The sequence below is a fragment of the Xyrauchen texanus genome, chromosome 32 (assembly GCF_025860055.1).
Source record: "Xyrauchen texanus isolate HMW12.3.18 chromosome 32, RBS_HiC_50CHRs, whole genome shotgun sequence".
NCBI lineage: Eukaryota > Metazoa > Chordata > Actinopteri > Cypriniformes > Catostomidae > Xyrauchen > Xyrauchen texanus.
In genome coordinates this window covers 21,180,505-21,204,700 of record NC_068307.1, presented here as the reverse complement: position 1 = coordinate 21,204,700, position 24,196 = coordinate 21,180,505, and the positions used below count along the sequence as shown (strand labels likewise).

The 24,196-nt window shown below is 39.0% G+C and overlaps 1 protein-coding gene across 1 annotated transcript; it reads right to left on the bottom strand.

Annotated features, from left to right (window-relative positions):
- Positions 1-1,994: 1,994 nt before the first annotated feature.
- Positions 1,995-22,624, bottom strand: LOC127626378 (solute carrier family 35 member E1-like). Its single transcript, XM_052102124.1, has 6 exons — positions 22,045-22,624; positions 16,542-16,612; positions 16,220-16,357; positions 15,652-15,777; positions 8,038-8,283; positions 1,995-5,273 (listed from the first exon to the last, which is right to left on the bottom strand). The coding sequence occupies exons 1-6, from the start codon at positions 22,373-22,375 to the stop codon at positions 5,061-5,063; spliced, it is 1,125 nt and encodes a 374-aa protein (XP_051958084.1). The 5' UTR covers positions 22,376-22,624; the 3' UTR covers positions 1,995-5,060.
- Positions 22,625-24,196: the final 1,572 nt, after the last annotated feature.

The following is a 24,196-nucleotide window of genomic DNA, read 5'->3' as shown; positions in this document are numbered from 1 at the left end:
GAGAACTAGATTAATATTTCAATCCTTTTTTTTACTATAAATCTCCACTTTTACTTTCACGTTCACCCCGGTTTCACACTGCACGCGTTAGCAGCGCGTATTTTTTTCGGCGCCCATGTTAACAGATTAGAGCATTAATATATATATATATATATATATATATATATATATATATATATATATATATATATATATATATATATATATATATTGTCATAAGGATGTCATGCTGACAATCATAAACAAAAGCACGTGGTGGCATGGTCGAGTGCACCTGAAAATATAATAATGGACGACACTCGTCTCATTGTGGAGGTTGAGAAACGTTTAGTTATTTATGATCCACGAAATATGCTTTATAAAGACTCACAGGCAAAGGAAAAGGCATGGGATGAAGTTGCAGTAGCTCTTGGTGCCGATGGTAAGTAATTTAAAAGTGTTTTTGACAACCTTTCCCTGGCCCAAACAACTTAACTCAATATAGAAAGGGAAATAGAATAGACATGTTATTATAGCACACATTCAGTATGCATGATTTTGTTGAATTTTCGAGAAACTGTGCTGTTTGTTATTACACACATTTATGAATTATCTTTAAGATGTTCATGATGGGTAATGTTTGTAAATTAGATGTGTATCAGACATTTCAACAATCTAAATAAAAAATCTTTCTCCAAGAAACAACAAATGTAAGCATTTATTTACATTTTGCACACAGTAAGCCCACATAAATAAGAGAAGCAGATGTAACTGCAAGTCGCTGCTTGGGTTCAATGGACTGCCTGTAGTTTGTTGTTTGCCTTGTTAGTTGGCCTCCAATCAGGGAAAGAATGTGATCCACTTGCTCTGCATTCATCCTGAAGTAGTTTAGGTGTCGGTCACGGTCAAGACGGAGTTCGGCGACAAGATGGTAATATGCACCATATTCTCTCCTTCGTCGGTTCATAGAGTGAACCCAAAGTCTGCGTCTTTTCCGTAGTCTTCGTAATAGCAAATACAAATACTTCTATCAACAACTCGCACTACACGGTCAACAAAAACAAAGATGAACCAAAAGTTATATAATATTATATTAATATTATTATAATAATATAATATAAATGTATTTGAAAACGAAATAAAGCAATGCCAACTTACCCATTATAGAGTAGCCTACTTTGTCTGTAAACACGCCGCGCGCGTCAAACGCTGCCAGTATGAAAGCAAAACGCGCGTGTCCTGCTTCCGCTCACCGTACGCACTGCTCCTGCGCTGCTAACGCGTGCAGTGTGAAACCGGCGTCAGACTGAGAAAGTGGAGATTTATAGTAAAAATGACTTAAATATTGATCTGTTTCTGACACACCTATCATATCACTTCTGAATATAAAGATTTAACCACTGTGGTCATATGGATTACTTTTATGTTGCCTTTATGTGATTTTTGGAACTTCAATGGTCCAGTCATCTTTCACTTGCATTATTTAGATATTCTTCTTAAAATCATCATTTGTGTTCAGCAGAAGAAAGAAAATCAGACACATCTGGGATGGCATCAAGGTTTGGGGGAACTATCCCTTTAACAAAAATATTAAATACAATTTATCTTCTAAAGCAATCACTTCAAATAGTTTTTGGGGGTGAACTATTTCTTCAACAATGTCATGCATCCAACCAATGCATTGAGTTGTAATGGCAAGATTTATGTGAGAGAACCAGATTCAATGTTGTCCATGGCAGGCAAAGGCACAATGGAAAATCGAGTAGCAATATTCGAGTAATCTTTTTACAAGGTGAAAATTTCAAGTTAAACAAATACTCGATTACTTGTGTACATCCCTTCTTTTGACATAATTAAGATTTAGGTGAAATCCTGATGATTTTAAGGGTTATTAATCTCAGTTTCTTCTTTTTAAACAACAATTTTTATAGTATTTAACACAAGTTTTATAGTTATTTCTGAGCATAAATGTTTAAAATCTACATTATTTCATAAAAAGAGAGGTGACAGTAATATTCTCGGTTCAGCTTGGACCCCACACAATGCTGCCTGCATCTCTCTCTCTCTCTCTCTCTCTCTCTATATATACTGAATGTTATTGAGTAATTAAATATACTGAAAGTTCCTGAACATCACTTCATGCAGCCTGAAACAAAGAGGTGAACAAGCTTTATCAATTCACCTTGTATATTTCCACATTTAAAAATAAGTAATCTTACAACCTGTTTGACAAGATAGAATACAACAATAACCGTACCAATGAATCTTAAAATCAAATCATATAAACACTGTATGAAAGTCAAAAATCTCAACAAAGAAAAGTATGACAATACATTTCCACACCATAAGAAAAAAAACAAAACTACATGGGGCTCAATAACAGTATTATAGAGACACATATGAATCTTCTAGGGGTAAAAAGGTAAGAGCTAAAGATTCTGCAGTTGACTGAAAGTTAAAGAACATCAAATACTACAGTAGTGTATGATATTCTGAATAGAAAGGTGAAGTGATGATTATTACATCTGATCATTCCAGTGCTTTGAAGTTGAGAATAATTTTTCTCTGTGATATGAATAAACCACAAGTTGTTTACCAAGCATCAAATCCTTTAAAATCCCAGTTTGAGACATGAGCATCCAGTGCCAACTTGATATATTTATCATATGTAATAAATATGCCCCATCAGTCAAATTACTCTCGTCAATGCACAAATAGATCAATCAATTACCTACAAAACAAAAGCACCAAAAAAAGATTTTTGAGCCACGCACCCAGTGACATCAAATAATAAAAGCAATAGGTGTGGACCAGTGAAATACAGGCAGAAGGAACAAAGATCACACCCACATACAAGCTTTCATGTACCGCTACTGACAACTGCTTAACAGTTTCTCTAAAACTCTCTATATAGAGACAAAAAATAAATAAAAACTATTTCCCATGAACCAATCCCAATCTTTCAAGAATTATTACAAAAAACAAAAAAACATTATGGTGTTGCTTAGAATACATAAGACTTATATTCTGGGTTCAAAACAATTTAAGCTCAATTAACCACATGAGGCATAATGTTGATTAGCACAAAAATTTAATTCGATTAGTCCCTCATTTTCTTTAAAAAAAAAAAAAAAAAAGGCTAAAAATCTGGTTTAAAGTGAGGCACTTACAATGGAAGTGAATGGACCAATTTGTTGGAGGGCTTATGGCAGAAATGTGAAGCTTATAATTTTATAAAATCATCCATTAATTCTGTTAAAACCGGTGTATTATTTGACCTGTAAAGGCATTTCCGGCATTATGTTGTCATGGCAATGCAGTTGTAAAATTTGCTATAACATTACAGTTTAGTATGCAATTTTATCACACTAATCTCATGTTAACAGCATATTATTTATGTCTTGTGGCTTTAGTTTTGAAATAGTATTTTAATGTTTACAGATTGGCCACATTCACTTCCATTGTAAGTGCCTCACTGTAACTCGGATTGTGCTTTTTTTCTATAAAGGAGGGACAAGTCAAAATGTATTTTTATGGTAACCAACATTATGCCACAAATGCTGTTAATTAAACTTAACTTGTTTTGAACCTGGAATATTCCTTTAATTTTTATTTTATTTATCCCCAATCTTATTTTCTCTTTGCAGTTATACGCAAAAAAAAAAAAACCTGCATGATTTTTGCCAAGTTGCATCAAACATTCCAGCAGCAAGACAAGAAAAAAAAAAAAAGAAAAAACCTAAAACACCCAGTTTGCTAAAACTAAAGCTTACATTTGGAAACAAAGAGAAATGGTCAATAATACCCAATGAGCAGGCCCACACAGAATCTGCACAGACAGAACAACTATCATTCACACAGCCCTTCCGCCTGTGTTTATTTAATAAATATTTAGGCTAATTAAATATTGCTTTCAGTGACCAATACGAATGCAGTACACTCAGCTGTTTAACACAATGCATCATTTTTAAATCTATGCATTTAAAATCAGTTCAGAAAAAGCAAACAAAAATCTGTCATAATTGAAAGGAATATTGCACCTTTATATAGGATTGTTCTCACTCAGCTTATAGTCACCTACATGTAACAGCAGCTCATAAAGATAGGTCTCTTCTGAGTATTTCCATACCCACTTGCATTCTAGGTATGGAGAATTTAGACTCTTCATTGTTAGATTATCCCAATTCCTTTTCTTTGCTTTCCATAAACTGAAATACCTTCATGTAAACCTTTTTCCTCTGAATATTGATAACTAGATATTTAATATTGAGCTATAAGATGATAGAATTATTAAAAGTTCATTGCAAGTCTTGGCCTATTGTCTTCTCTTTAGTAAAAAAACAAACAAAAAACCTAATGAAAATCATGCATGATAAAGTACACCATGACATAAGTGATCTTGAACAGTGAACTCTGATTAAACAAACCCTCCCCAAAAGGAAAAAAAGATTCCTTCACAGATATTAGACTTTCAAAAGGCTGTTTTCAGTCTTTCAGTCCATGATATGTTCTAACACTGCACCTTATTCTATAAAAATTTTATATTTACAAACAAAAAGGCAAAAACAGAATATTGACTAATACCCTGATGCATGCGTGTTTGCAGTGACCCAGTGTATGTTATATATGGAAGAGGTCTCGCTGTTAGCCTGTCGGTCACTCACTGCCAGTAGCAGTGACGAATTGTGACGAAGACACATTACATTCTGTACTGCATTGATATGCATCTGTGCAAAAGAAAAAAATCTTGATCCATTAGGAACCAAAGTGCTCATGATTTCCACCATATTAAAAAAAAAAAAAAAAAAAAAAAATCCCATCACCATCCTATAATTCTACACACACCACTGAGCATTTTTATCATAAACTGCCATCGGACATTGAAGCAAGAGGGAAAGTAAACAACATAAGGTTTGTTATGAAATAAATAACAGGTCTATATAAAAAAAAAACAGTACGATTTTATGAGAAAACATTCCTTTCCCAATCAACTTCTACGCTTCCTCGTCCATCCGAAAGACACAGCCATCCGTTTTCAAGTACGGAGGTCTGAGATCAGTCTTTAGAGTCCACCAAAGTGCTCACACAACATACTGGCTGGAGTTGTAGTTTGTCGTGTAGGCCTGTCGGCTGTATTGAAAATGGTCGGTGAGCACTGTGCTCCGACCATGCTGAAAGTCTGAGCTATGGGTGAACGGCTCGCTGCCGTTGGATTGGGGTTTGTCGAATGAAACCACATCCTGTGCTGAAACCGGTAGTTTCTTTTTGGCTTCTTTGTTGGCGTCATATTTTGCCTGGTGAGGAAAGTAAATTGATGAGCTACACATTTTATAGAAGTCAGCAGACACTGTGTGTATGTATGTATATATATTTATTATACACCAGGGATGTCGACTGATAAATCTAATACATATGTAGATTAATTAATTTAATTAAATCACAGTTAAAAGGATAGTTATCCCAAAAACTTAAAACCTCTCATTTACTCACCCTAATGTCATCCCAGATGTGTAGGTTTGCATTCAGCACAAGTAAAAGATTTTTAGAAAAATATTTTCACGCTGTAGGTCCATACAATGCAAGAGAATGGTGGCCAGAACAAACATATAAAAAGCAGCATAAAAATTATCCATACGACTCCAGTGGTTAAATCCATGTCTTCAGAAGTGATATGATAAATACTGATCTGTTTCTAACCAACATCTAAGTCCTTTTTTACTATAAATCGCCCCTTTCACATTCATATTCTTTTGTTTTTGGTGATTCGCATTCTTGGTGCATATCGCCACCTACTGGGAAGGAAGGAGAATTTCTCACCCACAACTATCATATCGCTTCTGAAGATATGCATTTAACCACTGGAGTCTTATGGATTATTTTTATGCTGCCTTTGTGCTTGTTGGACCTTCCAAGTTCTGGCCACCATTCACTTGCATTTTATGGACCTACAGAGCTGAAATATTTTTCTAAAAATCATTTACTTTTGCTGAACGCAAACCTACACATCTGGGATGACATGAGGGTGAGTAAATTATGAAAGAAATTTCCTTTTGGGTGAACACATTATCTCCTTTAACCTAAAAAAAACCCCAAAAACATTTGCTATTAAAAAACATTACAATATTATGGAAGACAATAAAAAAAAAGGGGCTTTTTAAACTGCTAGATAAAGCGGAACAGAGAGCTATCTAAGTACATGTTTTTAGATTAACCTTTAATTTGACATGGCATTTAAAAGCATGCTGCTTATGGCAGGAGATGCTGAAAAAAAAAAAAAAAAAAAAATGCGTTTCGTAGAAAAACGATTAAAAACAATGCAGACGGACACAACACAACCTGTGTGAACATATTTGGTCTGAATAGCCCCTAAAAAATTGTGGCTGTGCTGCGGCATGGCGAGTTGCCTCTAGTCCACTCACTACAATGGTACCTTAAGCTTAAATTACCCTGATAAAGGAAAATTAACAACAAGTGCCTTTACAAGCTTATTAACTTGATAAGCTAATATTGTTTATTTCAATATCATTGAACCTAAAGACCAGAGCAAATCCATTTTGAAAATTAATGTCAATTTGTCGAAGGAAGGCTTATTATGAGGGGATTATTACAAGTAGGGATGCGCGGTTACCACTTTTTCCTCTTACGATCCGATATTGGAAATCTCAGCATTGGCCGATATCGATTCGACACGTGTTGTTTTTTGCATAATCAGTTTAGAATATATTTACATTATTGTGTGGAACTAATTGGGTGTGCTCTTTAATATAAAAAGAAACACAAACCTCTAACTACACATTATTTCAATATAAATGTATAGCTTAAGAAAAACTTGAACTAGTATAATTTACTAGTATAACTAACTAGTATAACTGGGTAATTTAGAAGCAAAATTAACTGTAAATCCAGTCTTCAGTAGAAAGGAAGCAGTTTTTATTTTTTGGCCAAAAATTCAGCTTGTACCTGGATTATATTCAGATCTCTTTTTTGTTCAGTTTAGTTATAAAATATCAGCTCACTTTTCATTCACAGTTATTTATTTGGAACCCATTCAACTTAAATATTATTATCATTTGTAAACAAATAATATGTCAATCATACACCTTTAACTTAAAAAAACCCTGACACTTTTATTTTGACATTCTGAACTCTCCAGGAAGTCCTGTATGTGTCTGTTTGTTCAGAGTAGTTTAATTCACTTCTTATTCAATCATCGGAGATGTTATTTGTGAGTAGCGCTCAAATATTGCGCTCAAATATTGCCGCGAATGTGTGTGTGTAAACAGAGCAGCGCCATTCACTGACGCGCTGGTGCTGCACGTGCATTTAATATATTTACTTGTTAAAATCACAGCCTTTTGTGATTTACAGAGCTAATGTCGCACATCTTCAAGTGGCTTTGAATAAAATGCATGAGTTATATGAACTACTTTAATTATGTTTTTATGGTTCTTTTGTCATTTTTGGAGCTTGACAGTAACAAACTTGACTAACACACAATATCGGATTTGGATCGGGCTTGTCAGACCGATACCAGAGCAGTCTAAATGCTTCAGTATTGGAGTCGATACCGATCCAGGTATCGGAGCATCCCCATTTCTAAGGACGCATTTATGTACACGTCAGATGGATGCTTTTGGATCTGTTCACTTTGGTTGCGTTGTGTCATAAACCGTTGTTTTAATAGTTTTTAGGATGCCGTCATGTTAAACATAGTTTGAAACTTAGAAAAACACTTCTAGAGATAGCTACATTTGGAGTTGGGATCTGTTCAGCTGTGTTTGAATGCAAGAACGTGTCTTGGACTGTCAGTAAGTGTGGTTTGTTGTCTCTTCCAGCTAAATGGGCAACGAGCAGCTGTACTGCGCTTACTGCCACCTGCTGACTGGGACTCAAACACATGAAGGCATCCCGTATTTCAAGCTTGAATTGCTCCTTATGGTCCTGGGGCATGATTAATTTGAGTAATCTATTTTAAAGCTTTATTTTTTATATAATTAATCACACTGAATTAATGCAATAAATCGACACCGCTATTAGAAACCTTAGCATTGTAATTACCTTATTATAGAGAAAGACGCCCAGTATTGCAGTCATCATGCCCATAATGTTGAAGCTGCTGACAGGGTTCCTAAGCATCAGCAGGGATATACTGATGACCATAATCCTCTTTGTCGCATTGGCTACAGCATAACTGAGTGGGCTCACCAGGTTCAGCACACTAAAAGCTATCATGTTCTGTGCAAAGTTGCAGAAACCACTAATGAAGAGCAGCACTATTGTTCCGGTCCAATTGGACACCTCAGACTGTAAAAGAGCAGGATAGAAGAAATGGTGAATTAGAGTTTGTCAGTTTTCTTAAACTCTTTTAAACTGTTTGGCACTCTTAGCAGGGTTCCCACAATTTTTGACTAATGAATTTCAATTATGTTTCCAGTTATTCACAATGGATTTCCATATTTTAACAGAGACATTTTGTAATAAAAAATACAAAATAATTAAATAACAGAAGTACTCTCTTGGTGGAATAAGTGGAGCTGCCGCTGAAGCAAAACTTGCATGTTGAGTGTCTTAAACGGAAAAACCCCGGCGTTACATCTTCAATGCAGTTATATTTAATGCGTTATAGCTTTATTAAAGTTCAAATAATATGGAAGCAAATCATGTAAATAACTACAAACTCTGAAACTGGCATTTCTCTGTGTGGACAGCGCCTCTTCTAGGAGTTGCACGAATGTCCCGATCTGAGGGGGGGGAGATTAAAACTGCATCCGGCTGATGCTCACTCTGTCGCAGGGACACTCATTCCTCGAGCATGCACGATTAATGCAGCGATTATAATGTGATGGCTCAAGACTTATTGAATTATAGGTCACTGTGCATTTCTTATTATGAAGAAAATTAGCAATATGCAGCATTATTAATAAGAGAGAGTTTGTTTTTTTGTGTTAAGGATAGATTAAAGTGAACAGAAAGGTGAGATAAGGTAGTCTTAGCCCCATTATACACCGCAACAAAATACGTATTTGATGTTTGTTTTCCAATAAAAATATCTATAACTAATTTAAAACAACATACATTTTCTTTAGCAGCTATACTGTAGAAGAAAAAATGGTTATCTGAGAATTTTTAATATAATATTAAAAACACATTTTAAAAATGTCTAAAAATCATAAAATAAAAAAAAAATAATAATAAAGAAAAATGCATTCACCTGTGAAGCAGCATAAAAGATATTTAGACTTGCTTTTAGAAAACAGATCTTGAATACAAGTATATTTTGTCTTTACTGCACTCGCAGAAGTATAAAAAAGTGAAAACATACACATGTATACAAAATTCACTTATATTTAAGATACATTCTCTTAGAGCAAGTCTACACATCTTATATGTTGCTTTTCAAGTAAATGTATCTTGTTTTAAGGATTTTTAGACAACTTTAAAAAGGAAAACAAGACAAAAACACTTGATAACAATAGGATTTTGTTGCAGTGAATTTCTTTACTGAATTAAACTAAATTAAAAAGTATTTTTTCCCCTTTTCGTGAATGTCAATTAGAGGATTTTTTAAAGGATGATTTTGTCCTCTTTATTGTTAGCAAGTGTGATTAAATAAAAATAAAAAGTGTGTTAAAATAAAAATACATATATACAGTATGTGGAGTTGAAGTTTACGTACACTTTAGTCAAATACATTTCAACTCAGTTTTTCACAATTCCTGACATTTAATCATAGAAAACATTTCTGGTCTTTGGTCAGGTAGGATCACTGCTTTATTTTAAGAATGTGAAAATGTCAGAATAATAGTACAGAGAATAATTTATTTCAGCTTTTATTTCTATCATCACATTCCCAGTGGGTCAGAATTTAACAAAATTAGTTAGTATTTGGTAGTCAAACCTTTTGGGTAGCCTTTCACAAGCTTCTCACAATAAGTTGCTGGAATCTTGGCCCATTAAGACAATAACTGGTGTAACCGAGTTTGGTTTGTAGGCCTCCTTGCTTGCACATGCTTTTTCAGTTCGGTCCACAAATGTTCAAATGGGATTGAGGTCAGGGTTTTGTGATGGCCACACCAATATCTTAACTTTAATGTCCTTAAGCCATTTTGCCACAACTTGAGTCATTGTCCATTTGGAAGACCCATTTCAGACCTAGGTTTAACTTCTTGGCTGATGTCTTGAGATGTTGCTTCAATATATCCACATCATTTTCCTTCCTCATGATGCCATCTATTTTGTGAAGTGCACCAGTCCCTCCTGCAGCAAAGCACCCCCACTTGATGCTGCCACCCCCACGTTTCACAGTTGGGATGGGGTTCTTCGGCTTGCAAACCTCACCCCTTTTTCCTCCAATCATAACTATGGTCATTATGGCCAAACAGTTTCATTTGTGTTTCATTAGACCAGAGGACATTTTACCAAAAAGTAAGATCTTTGTCTCCATGTGCAATTTTAAACTGTAGTCTGGCTTTTTTTTATGGTGGTTTTGGAGCAGTGGCTTCTTCCATGCTGAGCAACCTTTCAGGATATGTTGATATAGGACTTGTTTTACTGTGGATATAGATACTTGTCTATCTGTTTCCTCTAGCATCTTCACAAGGTCCTTTGCTGCTGTTCTGGGATTGATTTTGCACCAAACTAAGTTCATCTCTAGGAGACAGAATGCATCTCCTTCCTGAGTGGTATTGATGGCTGCATGGCCCCATGGCATTTATACTTGCATAATATTGTTTGTACCGATGAATGGGGTACCTTTAGAAAATTGCTCCCAAGGATGAACCAGACATGGTTAATCTGGGAGGTCTTGGCTGACTTTATTTAAAAAATAAAAAATTTTGTCAAGCAAAGGCAACCTATTGCGGACAGTCTGAGCACTAAAGGAGTATATACTTTTGTCAAAGTAGGCCTCAAAATACATCCACAGGTACACCTCAAATTCAGTACACCTATCAGAAGCTAAATGTCTAAAGGCCTAACATCATTTTCTGGAATTTTCCAAGCTGCTAAAAGGCACAGTTAACTTTAACCCACTAGAATTGTGATAGTCAATTAAAAGTGAAAAAAAAATCTGTCTGTAAACAATTGTTGGACAAATATCTCATCTCATGCACAAAGTAGATGTCCTAAACGACTTGCCAAAACTATAGTTTTGTAACTAAAAAGAATAAGTTTAAATGACTTCAACCAAAGTGTATGTAAACTTCTGACTTCAACTGTATATTACAGAGAGAGATTTCCATGACATTTCCAGGACAGGAAAACACAATTTTAAATTAGATTATATTTCAAAGACTTCCATAGTTAGCCAGATTTAATGAACTGGTGAGGTAAGCACCAATGCATGAGATAAAAACACCTACAGGGTTCTGTGGCAGCGGGGGCGTGGTCAAGCGCCCGTCCGGGGGAGAAAGCGGTAAGGGTGCTTGCACCAGAGCTAAATTATGTCTAACACCCGTCTCCAATTTCAGTGAGCATGGGGAGAGCGGCATAAAAACAGCCACAGAACCTCCAGTCGGGAGTGTGTTACACGTCAGTCCAGTGTTGACGTATGCTGCATGAGAGAACTATGTTATTAAGAAGTTTGTTTGCTGAGCGATTCCTGTTGATTGTGAAACTGTGAGCACTGCTGTGTGGCCATTAAAGACTTACCTGTGAATTTGAAGCCCATTTCCTGCGTCCTCCTTCCCTCCTTGGAAAAGTGTGCTACACTGGTGCCGAAACCTGGGAAAAATTGTCAATTTGGACCACATGGCGGCGATCCAGAGGGGGGAGGAACTCTCTCTCTCTCTCTCTCTCTCTCTCTCTCTCTTGACTTCTTGAGACAAGCTTCCGCCATGGGAAGCAACACATTCCCCTTCCCCGACCTTCAGCCGCCCTCCCCCTCAGGGGGGGCGCACGCCGACGCAGGTACGGCCGTAGCTCCTGGGCCAGCATGTTGGAGATGAGGCGACACGGGCCACTTCCGGGATCAGTGTCCGCTGATAGAGGTGGGGACGGTGGTGCGGGTCTCCGATATCCCGCAGGCTGCGTGGGGCTGGAGCGTACCGGATACAGGTAAGAATCAAGGGGGGTACTCACCAAGCATTGCTGGATACAGGTTGTAATCAGACCACCATCAACCAACGCTTGTTTCAACCCGAGGCTTTGGGCACAGCTAAACTGGTGAGGGTGAGGTGTGTGCATGGGGATGTTCACAAGTACCCTATGGTGACCTCGGTGATCAAATTCCGAAAAAAAAAAAAAAAAAAAAACAAAACAGAGAGGCGGCAGCGGTTAGTTCCCACCTCATCCATCCGCTGATTTTGGGGACCGATTGGCCGGGTTTTAGAAACGTATTAGAGGGAATTTGCGAGGATGGGTCCTGCACTAAAATAAGGAGATGTGCGATGCTTTTGCAGGGGAGGCGGAGCAGGGGCAGTCCTCGACCGCTTCAAGTTGGAATGACGAGGGAAGGGGCGAGGCTACCGCCCCTTCCCTTCTCAGGGAATTCCCTGAGGGGGACTTCCCTTTGGAGCAGTCGTGGGATGAAACCCTTAAGCACACCTTCGAACAAGTGAGAGTAATTGACGGTCAACAATTCCGGCCGGGCATCGCCCTTCCATACCCTTATTTAGCCATTATAAATGACCGGTTATATAGTGTGACGCAAGATGCTCAAAGGAGAATGTAACAGCTGTTGATTCCACGGAGCCACAGGGAAATGGTATTCCAAGTGGCTCATTATAATCCCATGGAGGGTTACCTAGGAAAAAGGAAGACACTGCTCCGTCTAATACCCCGTTTTTATTGGCGGCGACATCCGCAGGTGGTGTGCGGCGTGCCGCGAATGTCAGCTGGTAAACCCACCGGCCACCCCAAAAGCACCATTGCGCCCCCTTCCACTGATCGAGGTCCCCTTCGAAAGAATTGGGATGGACCTCGTCGGGCCATTAGAACGGACAGCACACGGACATCGCTTTGTATTATTCCTGGTGGATTATGCAACGCGATATCCGGAAGCAGTGCCTCTGAGCAACATCTCAGCACGTAGTGTTGGAGGGGCACTCTTCAAAATAATCTCACGGGTGGAGATTCCGAAAGAAATCCTCATCGATCAGGGAACGAATTTTGTCACGTACACTTCGCAAGCTTTATGAACTCTTGGGCATTAGGTCGATTCGCACTAGCATGTACTATCCGCAGACACATGGCCTAGTGGAACGATTAAAAAAAAAAAATCTAAAATATGATTCGTAAGTTTGTGCACGAGGATGCCAGAAACTGGGATAGATGGCTTGACCCACTGTTATTCGCAGTACGAGAGGTCCCGCAAGCCTCCACTGGCTTCTCCCCATTTGAGCTGCTGTATGGGCAGTGCCCACGCAGTGTGCTGGATGTCTTGCGTGAAGCCTGGGAGGAGCCTTCAGATAGTAAGAACAAAATTCAATACGTCCTTGATCTCAGAACAAAGCTCCACACTTTGGGGAAACTAACACAGGAGAATTTGCTCAGAGCCCAAGAACGTCAGTGCCGGCTGGATGACGGGAACTCAGCTCTGGGAATTTGCACCGGGAGATAAGGTACTTGTATTACTCCCCACATCGAGATTTGAGGTCACACGACGAGTGGGGGATCTCAATTATGAGGTTAAACAAACCGATAGAGGGGGCGTGCGGCAGATATATCATCTCAACCTCCTGAAATCGTGGAGGGAGGTGACCCCTGTGACGTTGGCTACGGTAGTTCCGGAGAGGGCGGAGCTCGGACCACAGGTGAATACAAACCCCAATCATAACACCCCGGTCACTTGTGGAGACCAACTCTCCCCGTGTCAACTCAGAGGTTTCAGAGTTGAAAAAGAAGTTTGCGGATGCGTTTTGCCCTCTACCGGGACGTACGAACCTCATCCAGCACTACAGAGATCGAGCCGGGGGTGGTAGTACGTAGCCGCCCCATCGCCTACCCGAACACAAAAAGAAAATAGTTTGGGAAGAATTGGATGCGATGCTCGATATGGGCATAATAGAGGAATCCCACAGTGATTGGTCCAGCCCGGTTGTTCTTGTTCCCAAGAGTGACGGGTCTGTACGATTCGGTGTGGATTATAGAAAAGTCAACACCGTGTCTAAATTTACGCATACCCAATGCCCTGTGTTGATGAGTTGCTCAATCGGTTGGGTACTGCTCGGTTTTATTCGACCTTGGATTTAACAAAGGGTTATTGGCAGATCTCCTTGACACCAATTTCCATTTGGATTACACCAATTCGTGACACTTCCATTCGGTTTGTTTGGGGCCCCGGCCACGTTTCATCATCTCATGGATCGGATCCTCAGACCGCGTGTAGAGGTACGGTATCTGGGGTTCCACTTGGGTCAATGCCGGGTGCGTACCCAAATTGACAAGACCGCGGCGATTGGGACTTGCCCAAGGCCTAAGACCAAAAAGTGGGTGAGGCAGTTCCTGGGGCTGGGTGGCTATTATAGGAGGTTTGTGCCTAATTATTCAGACGTCACCAGCCCGCTGACTGACCTCACTAAAAAGGGGGCTCCAAACCCGGTCCAATGGTCGGAGCAGTGCCAACAGGCGTTTACGCAGGTTAAAGCCGCACTTTGTGGGGGGGCCGCTTTTACATGCACCTAACTTCTCTCTCCCCCTTCTTATTGCATACAGAGGGCTGGGGGCCATGCTCTCGCAGGTGGTGGAGGGGGAGGAGCGCCCCGGTGCTGTACATCAGCCGTAAGCTCTCCTTGAGGGAAACCTTGTACAGCACCGTGGAGGAGTGTCTGGCCATCAAGTGGGCGGTCCTCAAGCTCCGATACTACCTGTTGGGGCGGGCCTTCACTCTCTGCTCAGATCACGCCCCACTCCAATGGCTCCACCGCATGAAGGATACTAACGCCCAGATCACCCGTTGGTATCTGGCCCTCCAGCCCTTTAAGTTCAAGGTGATCCACAGACCGGGGTGCAGATGGCTGTCGCTGACTTGCTCTCCAGAAATGTGGGGGGCAGGCCGGATGACGCACCGGCCTGTGATGGGCGGTGGGGGTATGTGGCAGCGGTGGCATGGTGAAGCGCCCGTCCGAGGGAGAAAGTGGTAAGGGCGCTTGCACCCGAGCTAAATTATGTCAAACACCTGTCTCTAATTTCAGTGAGCATGGGGAGAGCGCCATAAAAACAGCCACAGAACCTCCAGTGGGGAGAGTGTTACACGTCAGTCCAGTGTTGACGTATGCTGCATGAGAGAACTATGTTATTAAGAAGTTTGTTTGCCGAGCGATTCCTGTTGATTGTGAAACTGTGAGCACTGCTGTGTGGCCATTAAAGCATTACCTGTGAATTTGAAGCCCCCCGTTTCCTGTGTCCTCCTTCCCTTCTTGGAGAAGTGTGCTACAGGTTCCTACACCTTTCGACCAATAGACTTTTTTTACATTTTTCCAATTGCTTGTGATTACTGGATCATTTGTATTTAAACGGTTTTATAGAGAATGCACTCAAAAAGAGAAGTCAAACCGATTAAATATTTCAGAGCTGAGGATAGCTTAAAAAACAGATACACGCTATAGAAATTTACATTACATTACCAGGCCTGGAAATCACCATTTTGAAGTTCTAAATGTTTTCCATGTCAGTGGGAACCCTGTTCCAAAACATGAATATTATTCAAACAATTTCATTTAAAATTATATTTACCAGGTCTCCATCCATCAGGAAGCTGGAGAGATCCACTAAAGTCCATGTGGGCAAGATAAATAAAAGTGCATTAAAGCCTAGCATGTTCAGCAAATGCAAGTGGTGAATTCTGGTGTCCCGCAGGACCTGAAACAAAAACAAAAATGTACATTTATTTATTTAGCAGACGTTTTATCCACAGTGAATTACAAAATGAGGAAGAATACAACGTAACATTTTTATACAAAGAATCTATCTTTAGGGAATAATATTGTCAGCCAGCCAGTCATTCTTGAAAATAAAACCCAACAGGGTGATCAGGACCCGCTAAGCCTGCTGTCTTTCATGACCTGCTGACTGTACAGTACTACATGGCTAGATACCAAATACAAACAAATGAAATGTTGATTTAAGTTTTATATTTACTATAAAAATGTTATTTCTTAAATGAGAACACATGCAAATAACAGTTAAGCGATCATTATTCAAATATATTTAACTGCAAAATAGTGTAACCAATCAAAAATAGGTATTCTAGAGAGACATGTAAAAAGCTGAAATAAAACAAAATTCTCAAATAAATATTAACCTTTTTGGAGAATATATTTTGTAAAGAGAAGCAGAGAGTGGCTGCCAGAGCGCTGATCAATCCAGAAAGGTCAAAGGACAGTTCTGTGACTGTGGCTAACAGGACACCGCCAATGATTGGTATAAGAGACACGTAAACCTGCCAAACAAATTCAACAATTAAATATAACCCAACACATAAAACATGTAAATAACTAAAACATACATATAGTTAATTATATTCATAAGAAATCTTTAAAGGTCTAAAGAATTATAAAAAAAATAAAAGCAAATATAATATGTTTTTGGACTGTATTTGGATGTGCTTTTAGATGAAGACGGACCTTTGTGGATTGCTTCTCTTTCATAATGATCCGTGACAGCAGAACCACCCAGATGGGCATGGTGGCCTTCACTGGGATCAAGGAAATGAAGAGAAAAAACACATGCATCACTGATCTAATAATATCAGCCACTGGCCTCATCACATGTTCCTCTGTACAGTCGTGTGATTGCACCTGTTGTTTGAAACATCTGTGGCAATAGTTATGTCCAATGAAACTCTCAGATCCTCACCTTTTCCTGTTGATTAATGCACTAATGCTGCATCACATTTAAAACACAGCTGTTTAAAGAGCCATGACAAACTCAAATTACAGGCCATTTGACACCAAATAAAGAAAGCCACAGAATGAAAACCAACAAAGTGAAAGAGCAAGTTCTTTCATCAACAGAACTCTCTCAATGGCACTTAGAAAAAGTTTACACAATAAGAAAAATGTATAAGACTAGTTCATGAAACAATGGCATTTGTAATACTTGTTAAACTTGCTGGCAGCTTATAAAAGGATCAACCGCACAGAACACTGTAAATGAACGGCTGTGTATATTTTGCAATGCTGCTCATATTGCAAGATTACTTGACATTTTGATTTGTTGTCAAACATTAGTAGAAAATGTCCAAAGTTAAGGTGGTGAACTGCTATACCGGTCCAGGTGAACTTCTGGGGAACTAACTTGGTCGAAACAGTTGGCTAAAGGAAGAATTCACCCAAAAATAAAAATGCTCTCATCATTTACTCACCCTCATGCAATCCCAGATGTATAGGACTTTTTCAGCAGAACACATTTGAAAAACAACAACAAAAATCTCAGCTCAGTATGTCCTTCTATTGGAAATGGATGGTAAAAAGTTGATGCTCCAGAAAGTACAGACAATCAGCATTAAGGTCATCCATACGACTCCAGTGAATGAATAACACGATGGCATGGCACCATTCCATTCGTTGCAGCAGAAGTTCTCTACCTCTGTTGGCATTGTCTACATGTGCACCACCACATCACCTGAGTGCGCTCGCTCTCCTCTTCTCTAAATTTTCTGACATCTATCTTGGTTTAAATTACTTCAATTTGTTTAAGGCATTCAGTCTGTACAGCATTCCTCCTACTCCGTTATAAACAGTGCTGCTCTTCCGGACGTATCGCACATGTCACTTATCGCGTGAACACACCAATGCCAATACGTCACACGAGAGATCGCGTAACCTCAGACCTCTTGTGAACGTGCATCCCAATGATTAATGGAAGCGATTATTTTTTGTTAAAAAAAAAATAAAAAAAAAAAATAAAAAAAGTGATCGTGTCGCTTTATAAGACATTCAGTTAACCACTGGAATTGTATGGATGACGTTAATGCTGATTGTCTGTGCTTTTTGGAGCATCAAAAATCGTGTTACCATCCACTTCCATTTTATGTACCTACTGAGTGGAGATATTTTTCTATTCAAACTCAGCAAAAAAAGAAACTTCCCTTTTTCAGGATACTGTATTTTAAAAGATAATTTTATCAAATCTAAATAAACTCTACAATTGCAATAAACTACAATGTCTAATGTGAGACACCTAAAACAGCGCTACTGGGAGACAGAAAGGACAGCTGATAGTCCTCACAGTGGCAGACCACCTGTAATGACACTTGCACAGGATCGATACATCACACTTGCGGGACAGATACAGGATGGCCACAATAACTGCCCGAGTTACACTAGGAATGCAAAATCACTCCATTAGTGCTCAGACTGTCCGCAATAGGTTGAGAGTGGCTGGACTAAGGGCACAAATCCACCTTCGCTGGACCAGACAGGACTGGCGAAAAGTCCTCTTCACTGACGTGTCAAGGTTTTGGCTCACCAGGGGTGATGGTCAGACTTGCATTGATCGTTGAAGGCCGGTACTCTTGAGTGGGATCGATTCGGAGGTGGAGGGTCCGTCATGATCTGGGGCGGAGTGTCACAGCATCATCAGACTGAGCTTGTTGTCATTGCAGGCAATCTCAACATGGTTTGTTACAGGGAAGATATCCTCCTCCCTCATATGGTACCTTTCCTGCAGGCTCATCCTGACATGACCCTCTAGCATGACAATGCCACCAGCCATATCGCTTGTTTGGTGCATGATTTCATGCAAGACAGGAATGTCAGTGTTCTGCCATGGCCAGCAAAGGGCTGGATATCAATCCCATTAAGCGCATCTGGGACCTGTTGGATAGGAGACTGAGGACTAGGGCCATTCCCCCCCAGAAATGTCCGGGAACATGGAAATGCCTACTTATTCACTTTAACTTATTCAGTTTATGTCTCAGTTGGTGAATCTTTTTATGTTCATACAAATATTTACGCGTGACATATGCTGTAAATAAAAGCAGTTGAATGTGAGAGGACGTTTCTTTTTGCAGAGTTAAAATCTGCGATGGCATGAGTGCGAGTAATTCATGAAAGAATTTTCATTTTTGTGTGAACCATCCCATTAAAGGTGTACTCAAGATTTTCTTTTTGATAAACAAAATCATGAAATGATAATAGTAGAATAGCATTTTAACAACAAAAATAAATGATTATAGACACTTACATTAGTTGTCAACACAACATATACACATGAGTAATTGCAAAAACAGCTGTGAAAAGTTAAGATAGTTCTGAGAAAAGGTTTAGCATTGTTTGTTTGCAGATGAAACTTGGTTAAGATTATGTTATCTAATAAAATAATTGTAAGTGTCCAAATAGCTTTTGGGGTCACTAAATGTGGAAAGTGTAGAGTACAATGTTGCTAAAAGCCCCCCGGGGTAAAAGGCACTTTTGATTTGATTTTCTCCCAAAACTGCAAACACAATTACCACAGTACTTTCCTGAACACCTGTTTGTCACTATACACGGCAAAATATTCCTGATCTATGAGATCATTGCATGCAATGTGTGAAGTTAGATTTTTACATTATATAATATTTAATAATTTTTTAAATGTTGCAAAGTGGCTAATGAAAATCGCTGACATTTATTTTGAAATAAAATACTTGTCATTTTAATGTTGTTTTGTTCAAGGTCATAAATAAAATGTTTTTTTTTTAATAAAAGACCAAAAAGTGAAAGTATAGTATTTGGGGTTAAAACACCCCCCTAATGCAGGGGCTAAAGGCTCCCATAAAACACATTGCGTTTTTATTATGGGGCGAATAGATTTGTCATGAAAGATGTTAAGCGTGGGCTCACATTGACTTATCCAATCACAATGGAGATTAATTTGTTTATAGAATAATTGAGATGTTATGAAATGCCAAATGTAATTTAAATTAACAGAAAATGTTTAACCATTTTCTCAAGTGGTTATTTTTAAAAGCATAATCATAAACTGTGTGGGGAGATTTCTCCTCAAGTCCAGCATCATCTCCACTGTTTTGAGGGTTTTCAGCTCAACGTTGCTGTGACTGCACCAGATAGCCAGCTGATCAACCTCCCATCTGTATTCAGATTTGGCACAGTCACGGGTGAGGCAGATGATTGTGATTTAATCTGCAAACTTCAGAAGTTTGCCAATGGGGTCTTTTGCAGTGCAGTCATTTGTGTACACAGAGAAGAGCAGGTGGAGAGAGAATGCATTCCTGAAGAGCACCAGTGCTAATAGTGAAGGTCCCGGATGAGTTTCACTCTCACTAGCTGTTTACAGTCCTTACTACAGGCTTAGCTGATTTTCATTTCTGCTTGTAGGTTGGGAGAAGATGAACCAGACAGTGATCAGAGGGTCCAAAATCTGCATGTGGGACAGAGCGATATATATCCTATACAGTGGTGTGTATCAGTGGTATTTCAGTCTCTAGTGGGGCAAGTGATGTGTTGTTTGTATTTTGGCAGTTCATGGGTGAGGATAGCTTTATTAAAATCTCCCAGAATAATAAGAGAGTGCAGGTGTTGTTGCTCCGTGTTTGTTGTGTGATCAGCCAGCTGTTGCAACGCTACATTCATGCACGCTTGTGGCGGGATATAACAATCACCAGAATGAACAAGGACAAATCCTGCGGCAAGTAGAAAGGCTAACAGTTGATGAAGGAGCTTCTAAATTTGGACAGATCATCTTCATTCAACCAGGTTTCCATGCAACAGAGTTAGAAAAGACCTTCTCTGTTTGAGTGAAAAGAAGCAGTTCTTTCGTTTTGTTGGCAAGGGAGTGGACATTCATCAGATGAATACTTGGCAGCGGAGTCCTAAATCCACGTAAACTAAGCTTCACAAGCGTGCCGGCTCGCTTCCCTCAAGAGTCATTTGGATAGCTTGTAGAGCACCGCTGCGCCTCCAACTAAGAGGTCTAATAGAACATCCGAATAAGCAAACACCGTCAAAAAATTATCAGGTATGATCTGCCGAATATTCAGCAGTTCATACCTGGTGAAACTGATCAGGATAGAGACACAAAAAACAAGCTAATGAACTCCACACCAAAGCAGCCATCGGCAGATGCTTCTTGAAACAAAAACGTTTAATCAAAACAACCTTCCATTATTATTCATTTTCACACAATTTATGTTGCTCCATCAATATTCAATAAATTATTTTTTTTACAATCTTGATGCATTTTGTGACCTTCACGTACCTTTAGCCCCGTTGTACCCCATTATTTTATGTGCTATAGCTGATCAACATTTCTTTCAGCGTTTTGCCTCCACTAGCTTATTTAAATGGTCTTGTGGTGTGACAAATACATGATTAAAAGAACAAATATTCCAAGTAGTCTCAAGTTTTAGAATAATGATGTTTAAACAGTTTAAGATGAAGCATGTCACAATGCAGGACAATGTTTGACATGGTGCCACTTACCAATTTACTAATTTTCTTTCATTTACACTATTAATTTAACTTAACTTTTTCTCATAACACTTTATCTTAGTATTTCATTGATTAGTTTGTAAGAGAAGACATTTCATTGACAATGAATACTACTGTATGCGGTGCGGTTACATATTTGACATAAAAATGGGACTATCGCGATTTTTTTTAAATACTACAGGTTAATAAACTCATAATACATGCCTCTAGCCTTATATAAACAAAGCGAGATGAGGTACAAGAATGTAGACGTCACACATCCTAAATTGACGCAAAGGCAGTTAATATAGACAGCATCGGCAGTCCCGCAGGTAGCTGATGTGGCAATATGAATTGAGTGCGGAAGTGACGTAGTCTGAAAGCTTACTTTTAATAAAGTCAAGACTGTTATCAAAGCACGGGCTTAAAATAACAAGTAAACCATACGAGTTACGTATTAAATGCTTATACTGGATTGTTTTTGTGTTTGGAATAAAATGGACGTTTAAATGTCATAGAACCCAGATTTGGAGATTCACAGCTGCGGATTGGGGTTAACGATGGACAGCGTCACAGTCTATACTTAAAAACAAAGGCAATGAACCCAAACGGAGCCGAACCTTTCGGATGGGTTCGTTTATGTTCGTTGATTTAAATAGTCAAGCCTGTTTATTCCAAATCATAGGCAATCAAAAAAACAAACCCCCTAACTCACCAGTATGCGCGTACGACACCGGAACCTTCCATATGCTGAAATGGGCAGAGACGGAGGAGAAGTATTTCCCGAAGGCGAGCGGCAGGATGTACCAGCGGTAGTAGCGTGCCGACACCTCAATGCGCTGGACACCCCATGCGCGCAGCAGCGGCGGCAAAAACACGATGATTGAAAGGATGTGGAAAAGAGAGACCGTAACCGGATAGGGGAAGCTGTTGAGAATGATTTTGTTTATCACATTGCCGCCCGAGCTGACGGTGTACCAGCACACGCACAGCACCGCGATCCGCATTCCCTCCCGCACAGGCGGACGCTGCTCCACTACGGCCATCTTTCAACGCAAACCGCGACGTGAAGAGGACAAATCACGGGTGCGAGAGTCACGTGACCTGCCGGGCCTCCATTGAAACGTGCATGTTTGTCTATGACGTCAATTTGTAGGCGTACCCGGAAGGCTAATCCTAAAATAAATATTATTTGATTAATCTGTTACATATTTTAGGTAAATTTAGTATACATAAATCCAGGGTTGGGAGGGTTATTTTTGAAATGTATTCCACTACAGATTCTGTTAGATTGCTCAATGTCAGTAACGTATTGTAAATACTTACATTTACATTTTTTACATTTATGCATTTGGCAGACGCTTTTATCCAAAGCAACTTACAGTGCACTTATTACAGGAACAATCCCCCAGAGCAACCTGGAGTTAAGTGCCTTGCTCAAGGCCCAACAGTGGCATCTTGGTGGTGCTGGGGCTTGAACCCCCAACCTTCTGGTCAGTAACCCTGAGCCTCAACCACTATGACCTGGTAACGTGCATGTAAAATGGCTAGAAATAGCATTTTAACTTAGCGTAAATCTGACAATTTACTCAAGGTTTATTTCTATTTCTTCAGCTCCAAACTTACTTCAAACGTCCCAGCTAACACACGACTTACCAATTACTTAATTTTCCCGTACATTTTGGTAATTTCATTACTTACTAACTGGTAACATAACTACAATGTTGCAGGGCCGTAATTTCATTACCATTAAATGACCAATTCACAACACTGTAATTACTGGCTGTTAATGTTGCAAGATAACCAAGAACGTTCCAGTTACGTAATATATTACTGGTTACCAACACACAACTATTGATTCATGATCTTTGCTGCTACAATGTGGAAAAAATCCCCTTAAATTTATAAAACTTTCACAAACAATTGCTTCTTTCCTGGTCCTTAATTTATAAACATAAATTTTACTACATCTGGAACAACAGAGACATTATATAAAGACAAATCATTGTTCTTGGAAAACTGGTTTGTCCATGGAGTTTATCTGGTTAAACAGCTCCTCAATTCTAGTGGTGAATTAATGTCATACTCCGAACTTCTAGACAAGTATGGTATTCCTATACCACTGAAGGAATATGCCTTAGTGTTTGATGCAATCCCTTCTGTTGCTCTAATGCTAATTAGAAACTATATAGTATCTGTACCAACGTTTTTGCCACTGGATCCTTGTGCGACTACTGTTTGCCAGACCTGTTTCTCCTCTAACTTGAGAAACAATAACCAAGCTATATGTACTCTGTTTCAAAAAGAAATAATCTCTGTTCCAAATGTTGTTCCTTATTGGAATAACCTTACTCCAAATTAAAACAATCATATAATCTAAAAACAGGAAAGCTACTTTGCATCTATTTACCCTGTTTAACCTCTTTCAGTGCTGAATAGTGATCCTTTTTGTTTTTTTTTATGTTTTTTTTTTTTTTTTGTCAGCCCTATGCTCCCCTGGTATTGTCTGCACTTGTGAATTATGTTTTCCATACTGTTTGTCAATGAAAGCATTAATCCAAATATAAAAAAGTTTTAACCTTAAAAAAAAACTATTGATTCACGACATTGCCACAACGAATCCAGGAATTTAAAATTTCCGGTTGTCACGACTTAACCACTTACGTTGCCACGACGATATAATGTGATTACTTTGCCGTTACGTAATGGTCACGTAATTTGGCTAGCTTGGGTAATTCTCTGTCTGCTCATATGAATGTAACACATCATAAGAAAGTGTTTCACTGCTGTTCAAATGCACTTTGGATCGCATAATTTATATGTAGAAATGTTTTCCATCTGAAAGGAATAAATATTAAATGAAACAA